This window comes from Nicotiana tomentosiformis, chromosome 9 (genome assembly GCF_000390325.3).
Source record: "Nicotiana tomentosiformis chromosome 9, ASM39032v3, whole genome shotgun sequence".
In the NCBI taxonomy this organism is placed as follows: domain Eukaryota; kingdom Viridiplantae; phylum Streptophyta; class Magnoliopsida; order Solanales; family Solanaceae; genus Nicotiana; species Nicotiana tomentosiformis.
The window spans coordinates 70,969,501-70,982,553 of record NC_090820.1 but is presented as its reverse complement, the minus strand read 5'-3'; the positions used below and the strand labels follow the sequence as shown (position 1 = coordinate 70,982,553).

The 13,053-nt window shown below is 32.8% G+C and overlaps 1 protein-coding gene across 10 annotated transcripts; it reads left to right on the top strand.

The window, feature by feature from the left end:
- Positions 1-364: 364 nt before the first annotated feature.
- On the top strand, positions 365-5,914 carry LOC104121279 (uncharacterized). 10 transcript variants are annotated; one of them, XR_011410901.1, is made up of 7 exons: positions 365-454; positions 528-587; positions 1,275-1,873; positions 1,957-2,016; positions 2,107-3,092; positions 4,479-4,762; positions 5,477-5,914. XR_011410901.1 is itself a non-coding variant. In XM_070185614.1 (5 exons), the coding sequence occupies exons 2-5, from the start codon at positions 1,825-1,827 to the stop codon at positions 4,512-4,514; spliced, it is 1,131 nt and encodes a 376-aa protein (XP_070041715.1). In that variant the 5' UTR covers positions 476-587; positions 1,275-1,824; the 3' UTR covers positions 4,515-5,914. The 10 variants fall into 10 exon arrangements, 1 of the variants encoding a protein (XP_070041715.1); XR_011410902.1 differs by lacking the exon at positions 365-454 and having other exon boundaries at positions 476-587; positions 5,477-5,568; positions 5,649-5,914; XR_011410905.1 differs by lacking the exon at positions 365-454 and having other exon boundaries at positions 476-587; positions 5,477-5,580; positions 5,746-5,914.
- Positions 5,915-13,053: the final 7,139 nt, after the last annotated feature.

Genomic DNA, 13,053 nt, shown 5'->3' with positions numbered 1-13,053 from the left:
AAAAAATCAAATATAGTGGATTATAAAAAATGATCAAAAAATTAATTAAAGTGGACCGAAAGAAGTATTATATACTAATAATACTAATAATTGTATTAAGGTGCCCCCATCCCACCCCCCACGGTTCACGTATTAGAATCACCTGTAGAGTGATTTTTGTATATAAAAATGAAAATCAACTAATGATCATTTTGTTAGCTCAAGGAACAAAATTCCATCTTTCTACTATCTAATAAAGCGGCATAAGCACGCAGCAGGTCAACATGCCTGCCTGTATGCTTGAGGGCTTAATCGTCTTTTCGGTTTCATTTTGGGTCTTTCTTTAACAATAACATGTCAAGGCCGCCGCTGGGTTCAACACTATCATCAACTTTACCAAATTGCTCTGTCTGCTGCTTCACATGCCTCACAGTCTGAGAGTAGGGCACGTCATGTTTTCGCTTTTGAGTAAACGGTGGGCAAACAAAAGATTTTACGTTTCCTCATGTACAGTCTTCATTGGGCTTACACTTTCTTTCGTGTCTCAGTTTATACTTTCGCTTTTGGTTTTTCTTGGTGTTGCCAGATTTCTAGCCGACCATTTTTGGGTGAGTTCAGTTTTTACTGTGTTATTTCCATTTTCCCCTTCTGTTTAAAACCACTTCGTCCTCAAGGGATCTGCGGTTGTAAATTTTTTATTTATTTGGCGGATTTACGGATCGGGATACAGAGGTAATGATGGGGATAAGCAAGTGATTAAGCACGAATAATACTTCTCTAGGTAGTCGGTAAAACTGTCTGCTAACTCTAAAGTTATTTTGGATAATAACATTGTATTTATTTGGCAATTAGTGTTGAATTGAACAAGCGGAAGATGGAGTATTCCAATCAAATACTGGGTAGAGGAAAATAGGATAACCAAGGATTCTTGGTCGGGCCAATGTTTTTTGGGTACAACCACTTCTGAAAATTGTACCCATGAGATAATTCCCAGCTTTGGTCTAGAAATTCCCTTTTTGGCTGAATGAGTCTTTAGCCATTCTCCTCAACAAGAAATATGCTTATATGATGCACAAGTTTAAGCACGTTTTTTCTGTGATTTTAGCTACTATAACTGTTGACAGCCATTACCTGTGAATGGTTTTTTTTTTTATAATAGAGTACTCATGATAAAGGTTAACATTTAATCCTGCCCATGAAATTACATTTGCATTTTTGGTCACTTTTTTAACCATAAAATATAATATGTGTTTTCCAAACATTTCATGAAGTATTGTTGCTGCAAATATCTACAGGTATAAAAGGAACTTGAACTTGCATAACTGATGGATTCCAAAAAACCGGATAACTGTCTACATGGAGAAAAAAGGAAGGCTGCAATGCAACTCAAACGTCGCGATACATACAACCAAATATCTCCTACTAGAAGGGATGCGTTACTGTTATCACGGCGTATGAGAAAACAAGACACTGCAAGGCATAACCTTACTGAAAGTGCAATTGTTGCTGTCTCAGAGCAGGCAACATCATCTTTATACAAAGCTGGATTCCCAAAACAAACTGCGCTTACCATACGAGAACCTCATGCCCTTCTTGAAAAAGGTTATAATGTTGTACTCATTGTACCATACATATTGATAAAGTAGTCTTTCGTTTTTCCTTGGTAGAATGTGTTTGACACCTTAGTTGTCTTATATGTGTGTGTAAGTAAAACATTGAAAATATTTTGTGCTCATACGCTCTGTTTTTCAGTTATTAAAGCTTTAGTGTACACATTTAAAGCTCTTGACTATTTCTCTAACAATTGCTAGCCATCAACTTTGTGCAACTACATCCCGCGATAATATGGAAAAAGGAAAATATATATGCAATCCTCTTGTCATTCCAGAAATAGGTAAGCTTACCCTTTATATTTTTTTTCCCCAGCGTGCCATAATGGTTGCACATTATCGTTATCTCTGACTGTTTGCATATAAGGATGCACATCGGGTACATCTGACCACTGTGTTTCGACCTTAAGCACAGTTCCAACTAAAGGTTTGCACAAACTACGTCTTACAAATAATTTCTACAATTAGTGTGCCTTCCAACCTCCTCCTCTTCTAATGGTAGTTCTTCAACATTCAGGTCATACCCACGCCAAAAACATCTGTCTTGCCACTAGGGAGCAACGAGATGCGTATGTTTCTCTGAAAAAAGTTGCAAACTGCCAATATTGTGCTGCAAAAAGGTTCGAATACGAACCTCCAACATTTTGTTGTGGCAGTGGTTCAATAAGGCTAACCGCATATAAAATGCCAATTGAATTATCAAAGCTATACTTTGAAAACACGGAAGAATCCGAATATTTCCAAACTTACATTAGAACGTACAATAATATGTTTATATTTACTTCACTTGGTGTAAAGTACGATAAAGAGTTGGCAAAAAGAAACTGTGGTATTTACACATTTAGAGTTCAGGGACAGATGTATCATTTCATAGATGATTTGGTTCCTTCTAACGAAAAACCAAAGAATTTACAATTATACTTTTATGATCGTGATAACGAACTAGCCAACAGAATGGCTTATTCATCAAGAGTTAACGAATCAATAGTGCAAAAGTTGATGGGCATATTAAAAGTCAATTCATACACTGTTTTCCTACGATCTCTCTTAAATGTTCCGAAGTTAGCAGATTTCTATATTGCACTTAGATGTGACTCAACCTTAGGCCAACGAACATATAACTTACCCAGTGCATCAGAGATTGCAGCAATATGGAAAGAAAATTCTGGAAAAGAAAATTCTGGAAATACTATTTCTGCACCACATATACGAATTTATACCCATAGTAATAGAGCTCAATTAGTAAATTATTACTACGACTATTATGATCCTTTGCAGTATCCCTTATTGTTTTCGTATGGTAAAAATGGATGGCATTGTGGAATAAAAATAATTACTCACATGAATAATCTGACAAGGAATAGAGTTCTTTGTGAACATGAGCAGCTGCCCAGCATAGAAAATATGTGTATAAATAGATTTTCTGAATGGCCCAAGATCCCCGTGCTTCTGCAATTCTGTAATTCAGAGAATCGGAACATTGTCTCCAGCATTGTTGTTGAGGTATTTTCAAAACTGTTTGTTTTATTATAATTTTAACTTTTTTGATATATTATTCAACCTCTGACGAAATTCGAATAATTCTTGTGAATGTAAATTAGTAAAGAAACCATCCACATACATCAGATTTACATCTTTTTTTATTTTCTTCATTGGGAATTATAGACTAATTCTTTTGTATCTATTTCTATTTTTTAGTTAGCATTATCCTTTTTTAGCAGGTAAGTTTACTACTTGCGATCATAGAATAAATTTATTTTTCGTTTAATGTTTCGAACTAATCATAGGGTGTAACTGAAATACTTGAAGAACCATTTGTTTGTTGTTTATGTTTTACTGTTTAGAGAGGTTTTACCATGTGCTATAAACAGAAAATGTATCAATAGTTTAATAGTAACTCAACATATAGCACAACCGGTCACACCCAGATAACGGAGAAGGTTTTACTGTCAATTAGAAGTAGAAGTTTTATTATTCAACTCAAGTGATCACTGCTAGGATCTTGTTGCACTGGGCATCTTTAGATTTATGTGTATTGCTAGCTAGACATGTTCATTTCCCTGTTTTATCAGCTAGAAAGGCATAGCTACTTCTCTCCATTCGATACTCAATGTACATCTCAATTCTTTCGAATCATGTATCTGCAGTTTATATAGTTCATTTGCATTTTCTGCACTTCTGGTCAGCCCACTTCTGTTATTATTTTTTGTTGTCCGCGATTTATTCCTGCGTAATTCTCAGGTATAGGTTTTTCTTATCCGTGCTCTTTTTTCCGCTGCTTAGTATTAATATTTTATTTCAGGCTTTGCCCTTTAGATGCCAGAGAAAATTTCTCTTTCCGCTTTATCTTCGAATTTCTTGGACTTCTTTTTTCTATGGTGAAAACATGAACTTCACTTACCCTGACCATGTGTATTTATTATGAATCTTCTTCGTTCTGCTCTCTTTTCGTTTAACTGACACACATCGTTGAGTAATAAATATATTGCTTGTTAACTAATTCTACGATCAAAACTATTAACTATTGTTAGCTAAAATTATCATAGTTTGGTACCTGACAATTTGCATGTTAACTAAATTTTCAATGATCACATATACGAAAAATAAATTCCTCAAATTTGCTTGACAGAGATGAGCTTTTCTTGATTAATTATTTGACGGTATGAAGGTGAGTTGAAAAGGCATTGTACTTCTACATCAGCTCAAAGAACTTGAACATTCAGTTTGTGTTTGTAAGCATGCACTCAAACTAAACCCTAACCTTGAGATGTTTACGAAGTTGGAGACGACGAGTAGCTTTCAGATTTGATTTTTTTATCACTAAATTCAGTTAACGTTTGACACGCATGTCAAAATTCTTGTTTTACATTTACTTTTGATTAATTGCAGTGTCATTGTGTGTGTGGAAATAGAGCAACTTGTTGAAATATGTATACGGAGTTTTATCTGGAGTTCGAGAGGAAGCTGCATAGGAAGTTGGACACGAAGAGTAATCGAGTTAAAGGACTCAGTGTTTCACAGAAAAAGGCCATGGATCTTAGCTAGCCTTCATGCTGCTGTGACCCAGCTTTGGGATTAACAGATGGGAACTATCATTAATCGATTCCAGGAGCACAATGGCCCCGTCCGGGGCGTTCATTATTACAACTTTCAGCTTCTCTTTGTTTCCGGAGGTCTGATTTCCTTTTTTAACTATACTGTTGCATATTTTTGCTATTACTTTCATGATATTGTGATGGTACATCTACTGATATTCGTTATGAAATCAGAATGCTGCTTTTACTGAATTAGTGAAATTTCCGATCAGAATTTTCTTTCTTTTTGGTTTTATATGATATTTGTCGACTGTGATCAATGGCGTCGGTATATCATGGTATCAGGTGGACTACTCCGTGAACCATAGAAAATATAATGTGATCTCACTTTTTTTTACAGAAGCCTCGAGTTGCATTTATAGCAAATTACTTACATGGAGTAGTTTCTTTCATGCATTACTTTTTCGTTAGAAAAACCATAGATGACACATCGTCGAAATCTAAAGGAACTGTGAGCTCCTCTTTACATCCTAAGCTCAACTCTGTAACGTCCATGTTTATATTGAAGACGATTGGTAACCTTATGGATGTAAAATCATTTTTACAGTGCTGCAAGTGGCGCTGAGCAATAAATTTACCTATAAATAATTTAAATAAATAAAATATTATTACAGGCTTGCGTCTAACAGATTCGCAGGTGATGTTGTTATCTTTGATATACTTGTAAAGATTTTGCTGTCAATTAAAAGTTAGATCCTTCACTGTAAGAATTTGGGCTGAACTTCTTATGAGCTATATTGTCTTGTATGTTTTCTAGCAGATTTCTTGTCTTATTGATAGTGTTCAAACCAGGTTTTATAAACTTCAAGGAAGATAAGACAGAACCTTATCGAAGGAACAAATTTTGAAGCCACTTTCACGATTGCAGTGCTCAAGCATTGCAGGTTAATGTCATTGTGAGTGTGTTTCTTACCGAATAGCTGCAAATTCAACTTTATATTAACTTTTGCCAACAATATGTTAGCAATGGAAGAGCACATCCCATGAAGCTAGATTACTGCTATCTTGTTTGTTTTGCAAGAATATTCCTTGATTCAATTACCACTACCTTGCATTTCCAGAGCTGGAGTCAAAGAGTGTCTGTGCCTAAAGCAGGGTCAATGAAATTGTATATGCTGCTCGATGTAACTACTACTACGTCTCCTATAGATTTGTATATATCTACAAGATCAGTCATCTTGTACATTCTGCTTTTGCTTATCCAAAGAGCTATATATTTTATTCTGTCAAGTGTATTTTTCTACACTTGTTATGAACCACATTTACATATTTTAATGCCACAGACACACATAATTTATTTTGGATAATACTGAACAGTCTAACCATATTTGAACTTACAGTTACACTTTGGCAACAATTAAGATGAAGTAGCAAATTCTTTTAAAAATTATGTACCCCAAATAATCGTACAACACAAAGGAAAACTGTGCAGCTTCGACAATGGCTGTTGGGCTCGGGCTGCGCCCGAGTTCATCCTAACTAGTCCATTCTTAACATGGTATACATAGTACCCCCGGGGCCATGTTATACCACTACTAAAAATCTGCTAAAAATCGACCAATTATTTTCTACCAACGTTGGTCGGTTAAAAAAAGCGATCAAAAACCGTCTAGGTTGGACGGAAACTGGGGAAAAAAAAATACATTTTTTTAAAACTAAATACCGACCAACGTTGGTCGGTAAATTGGTCAACGAATAGACCCAGTTGGTCAGACAAGAAAATTTTGGATTACCGACCAACGTTGGTCGGTAATCTGGATCCAATTTTTTAAATTTTAATAATTATTTTATTATTTAAAATATTTTATAATATTTAAGAATTTATATTTAAAATTACCGACCAACGTTGGTCGGTTAATGTAGGGGAAGCATTTACCGACCAACTTTGGTCAGTAATTGTTATTTTCTGCAAAATAACCGACCAAAGTTGGTCGGTTATTACGTCAACATTGATTAAACTTTCGAATTACTTTTATATTTACTATCTAAATAATATAAATGTAATTCGTTAACACTTTTGTAATACAAATAATGAATACACTAACATATACTATATATAACATGCTATTTGTAAATTGATTCATCGACTTATAACTTACTTAGATGTATCGATGAATATTAAAAATAAAACGTTTGACCTATATCGACTAATAGTAAAAACAAAACGTCTCGACTTATATCGATTAATCTGGCTATGCCATGCATTATTAGTGATGAATGAATGAAAAATAAAAGAATTAATACTAAACATCTTTGACATATATATATATGGATCACAAATTAAATAAACGAAAGAAGCTATTAGTATTAAGTAAACGAGTTAAATTAATAGGTCAAACATGGTCAAACTTTAACAAGCTATATATACACACACTAACATATACTATAACAAGCTATATATATATATATAGTTAAAGTATTATAGTGAAGTGTGTTTGTGTGTGTATGTATATATATAAGAACACGAAGCGCTAGGACCACAGGGTCGGATTCTTTTAGGGATAGACTTGGGAAGTGTCACGACCCCAAATTCCCTCCGTAGGATGTCGTGATGGCACCTAGTCTCTAAGACTAGGTAAGCCTATCAATGCGGAATAATAATAAATATCTGAAATAAATAAACTACAATTCAAATAATTTCAACTCCCAAAACCCGGTAGAAATAAGTCACAAGCTTCTAAGAATTTATTCTTAATGTCTCTATATGTCAAGGTCTAGATAAAATATAAGGAAGCAACATAAAATGATAGAAGGGGACTCCGGAGTCTGCGGACGCTGGCAGATATACCTCGAAGTCTCCGTGCGCAGGTAACTCAATGACGTCTAGGCTGGTAAAATGTACCTGGATCTGCACAAAAAGATGTGCAGAAACGTAGTATGAGTACACCACAGCGGTACCCAGTAAGTGCCAAGCCTAACCTCGGTAGAGTAGTGACGAGGTCAGGTGAGGCCCTACTAGAATATAATAATAACATGGTAAAATGTTTATCAATGTAGTAAAATAAAATGACATTGAAAATGAATCAAATAGTATGTCACATTTAATGACACCAAATAATTACAAATAATATCTCGTGGAAATCAAAAGAGAATTTCCTTCAACTTTATGAAAATCACAATAATAATCAAAGGCAACTACAGCCATAAATCAATATCAACAAAGGCACTCCCGAGGTACCGCCTCGTAGTCCCAAATCATAAATAAATTCACAATATCTCATTTTCTTATATCACCGCGGGAGCCTTCACAATTTATTTAAAGAAAACATTTTTTTCGAAATAGCATCCCGCGTTTTAGCCACCCTTATCACACCGCATGACTTCTAGTAGTTCCCCTACTAGCCACGCGTATCAAGCCACCCTTATCTCACCGCATGCGTTTTATACCACCGCATGCGTATCAATATCACAATTTGCACCTCAAGTGCTCAAATAATTTAACTTGCCAAAATAATTCAACAACAATATTTTTCCACAATAAAGAGCTCACGGCTCATGCCAAAATAAATCATCAATAATAGTTTGCCACAATAAAGAGCTCACGGCTCATGTCAAAATAATTCATCAATAATATTCTTCCACAATAAAGAGCTCACGTCTCCCTCACAATGAGTATAAAAATATTCAGGAGTAAATAATTTAGGAAAATAATATTTCAAAATCTTTACTACGTTGCTTCAATATCAAGTTTAAAAATGTCAAATACTTCATATTAATAATATTTAATTTAAAGAAAATCAACCTTCAAATAATGCACAGAATAAAAGAAACCAAGTTTCAACTAAACAGGTAAAACAATTAGTAAGAAAAGATCAAACAAATTTGAAGTATATATCTCACATCAATGATGAAGAATATAACAAGATAAAATAATTTAATAAATGCGCAACAGTGATCTACACAATTTAAAAATATAATCTTTCGCAATTTAACCCGTGTACACACTCGTCACCTCGTGCACACGACTTTCAACATATTTTAATAATCACATCAATACCAATCCTAGGGGAAATTTCTCCCACACAAGGTTAGACAAGTCACTTACCTCGATTTGCTCCAATTTAATCAAGTATTATGCTTTTTCCTCGATTTTCTGACTCTGATCGACTCGTATCTAGTCATAATTAATTCGATACAGTCAACAAAAATTATAGTAATCAATTTCATAAGAAAATATTATATTTTCTTTAAAAATCCGAAATTAGCTCAAATTTTGTCCGTGGGGGCCACATCTCAGAATCTGGCGAAACTTATAAAATCCGACAACCCATTCAATTACGAGTCCACCCATACCAATTTTACCAAAATCCGATAACAACTCGACCTCCAAATCTTAAATTTTCGTTTTTGGAAGATTTTACAAAAATCTTGATTTTTCTTCCATAAATTCACGGATTCATGATGTAAATGAGTATGGAATCATGAAATATAATCAATATAGGATAAGGAACACTTACCCCAATGTTTTCCCGTAAAAATCACCCAAAAATCGCCCACCAAAAATCCAAAACGAAATGAACAGTTTTGGTCCTTAAGTTTATGTCAATCCGTCACTAAAAGTCCATTTTTCGTCATTAAAAGTCTACCAGAAACAGCTCTACCAGTCTTACTTCAATTGATCATAACTTTATGTACAAATGTCTAAATGATAAATAGTTTAACTTTATAGAAACTAGAATCCACCGACTACAACTTTTGTGTTTTGCAATTATTCTGATTCCTTACGCATTGCGAAATATAAGCTCCCAAAGTCGGCTGCATGCATCAGAATTTCTGGCGAAACTGCTCTACCAGCCTTCATTCAATCCGTCATAACTTTCTGTACAAATGTCCACATAATTCATAGTTTAACTTGCTGGAACCTATAATCATACGACTACAACTTTTATGTTTTGCACATTTTTTGATTCCTTATGAATTGCGAGATATAAGCTTCCAAAGTCAGCTCTGCGATTGCACCGGTTGCTGTCCAAAAACAGCTTCTGCAGCAGAAAATTCCAGCAGTTCCTTTTTGTCCGAAATCCATTTCGTTAACCTTCCGAAATCCACCCGAGACCCTCGGGACCTTAACCAATTATTCCAACATGTCCCAAAATACCATACGAACTTAGTCAAGGCTTCAAACTACATCAAAACGACGAATCGCACCTCAAATCAAAATCAATGAACTTTGAACTTTCAAATTCTATATCTTGTGTCGAAATACATCAAATCAATTCGGAATGACTTCAAATTTTGCACACAAGTCATAAATGACATAACTGAGCTATAAAAATTTTCAGAATCGGATTTAGACCTCGATATCAAAAAGTCAACCCCTCGGTCAAACTTCCCAAAAATTCAACTTTCGGCATTTCAAGCCTAATTCCACTACGGACTTCCAAATAAAATTTCGATCACGCTCCTAAGTACAAAATCACCATACGGAGCTGTTGGAATCATCAAAATTCTATTCCGGGGCCGTCTGCACATAATTTGACATCCGGTCACTATTTGAACTTAAACTTTTAATTTTTCATCAAAATTTCATATCTCGGGCTAGGGACCTCGGAATTTGATTCCGGGCATACGCCTAAGTCCCAAATCATGATACGAACCTACCAAAATTATCAAAACACTGATCCGAGTCTGTTTGCTCAAAATGTTGACCAAAGTCAACTCAGTTGAGTTTTAAAGCTCTAATTCACATTTTAATTCATTTTTCACCTTAAATTTTCCGAAAAAGTTTTACGGACTGCACACGCAAGTCGAGTAATGATAAATAGTGCTTTTTGAGGTCTTAGAATACAGAATTAATTATTAAATTTAAAGATGACATTTTGGGTCATCACAAGAAGATACTAATTAGTATATATACTTTATCATCAAATATATCTATTTGTAAATTGATTCATCGACTTATAACTTACTTAGATGTATCGATGAATATTAATCGATGATTCATCAAAACGTCTCGACCTATATATCGCTTAATCTATGTCATGCATTATTAGTGATGAACGAATGAAAAAAGAAGTTATTAGCATCAATTACAATATAGTGTATGTGTGTGTGTGAGAAATTACTCACATACTTAATTATAACTTAAAAAATTTACTTAGATAGATGCTATTATAATTTATTAAAATTAAATAGTTAATATAATTATTTATAAAGATTATGCTTATAGTTTATAATTATTTATAATAATTGCATAGTTAAATAAAATAAATGCTTGTAGTTTATAATATTTTTTTATAGTTTATAATATTTTAAGAAAAAAAACACAAAAAAAGAATTTAAATTTTTTTTTAAAAAAACCGACCAAAGTTGGTCTGTTTTTGGTTAAACGGTCAACGCTTAATGTACCGACCAAAATTACCGACCAACTTTGGTCGGTAATTCTGAAATCAGAGAATTGAAAAACGGGGGAAACCCCCATTTCTCTCTTATTTTCCCCTCTTCTCTATTTCCCTCACTGAAAACCTTCCCCTCTCCTTCTCTATTTCCCTGACATAAATCTCATTCCCCACCCCGCGTTGCCACCGCTTAGCTGTCGCCGTCACCGCTGCCACTACCGCCCCTCTCCTTCTCCATCTCCTAAAAATTCTAGGTTTGAATTACAACCCATTTATTTATTATTTCTAGGTTTTGTTAATTAGTTATGAATTAGTTTCAATTGATTAGTGTTTCAATTATTTGAAAATTGCATTTTATTGAGGATTAGGGTTTAGGTCTTGTTTTAATTAGTTTTGTTAACTAGTTTTATTAACTAATTAGTTTTGTTAATTAGTCAATTAGTTATGAATTAGTTTAGTTTAGGGTATGGGTTAAATTTCTTTAGTTTAGTTAGTTTATGTTTAAACTCGTAGGATATGAATTGAAATTTTAGTTTTTAGGATTTGTTCTTGTGAATTGAACTTTTAGGATATGAATTGAACTTTTAAGATATGAATTGGACCTTTTGGATATGATTTGAACTTTTAGGATATAAATTGGTGTAATTAGGAAAAAATAATTATCTTGAATTAACTAAAAAAGATATAATTAATTTATAATTGTAGAATAAATTAATTTGTTCTTGTGAATCGAACTTTTAGGGTATGGGTTGAATTTCTTTAGTTTAGTTAGTTTATGTTTAAACTCGTAGGATATGAATTGAAATTTTAGTTTTTAGGATTTGTTCTTGTGAATTGAACTTTTAGGATATGAATTGAACTTTTAAGATATGAATTGGACCTTTTGGATATGAATTGAACTTTTAGGATATAAATTGGTGTAATTAGGAAAAAATAATTATCTTGAATTAACTAAAAAAGATATAATTAATTTATAATTGTAGAATAAATTAATTTATTCTTGTGAATCGAACTTTTAGGGTATGGGTTGAATTTCTTTAGTTTAGTTAGTTTATGTTTAAACTCGTAGGATATGAATTGAAATTTTAGTTTTTAGGATTTGTTCTTGTGAATTGAACTTTTAGGATATGAATTGAACTTTTAAGATATGTATTGGACCTTTTGGATATGAATTGAACTTTTAGGATATATATTGGTGTAATTAGAAATAATTAATTATCTTGCATTAACTAAAAAAGATATAATTAATGTATAATTGTAGAATAAATTAATTTGTTCTTGTGAATCGAACTTTTAGGGTATGGGTTGAATTTCTTTAGTTTAGTTAATTTATGTTTAAACTCGTAGGATATGAATTGAAATTTTAGTTTTTAGGATTTGTTCTTGTGAAATGAACTTTTAGGATATGAATTGAACTTTTAAGATATGAATTGGACCTTTTGGATATGAATTGGACTTTTAGGATATAAATTGGTGTAATTAGGAAAAATTAATTATCTTGAATTAACTAAAAAAGATATAATTAATTTATAATTGTAGAATAAATAAATTTGTTCTTGTGAATCGAACTTTTAGGGTATGGGTTGAATTTCTTTAGTTTAGTTAGTTTATGTTTAAACTCGTAGGATATAAATTGAAATTTTAGTTTTTAGGATTTGTTCTTGTGAATTGAACTTTTAGGATATGAATTGAACTTTTAAGATATGAATTGGACCTTTTGGATATGAATTGAACTTTTAGGATATAAATTGGTGTAATTAGGAAAAAATAACTATCTTGAATTAACTAAAAAAGATATAATTAATTTATAATTGTAGAATAAATTAATTTGTTCTTGTGAATCAAACTTTTAGGGTATGGGTTGAATTTCTTTAGTTTAGTTAGTTTATCTGGATATGAATTGAACTTTTAGGATATAAATTGGTGTAATTAGGAACAAATAACTATCTTGAATTAACTGAAAAAGATATAATTAATTTATAATTGTAGAATAAATTAATTTGTTCTTGTGAATCGAACTTTTAGGGTATG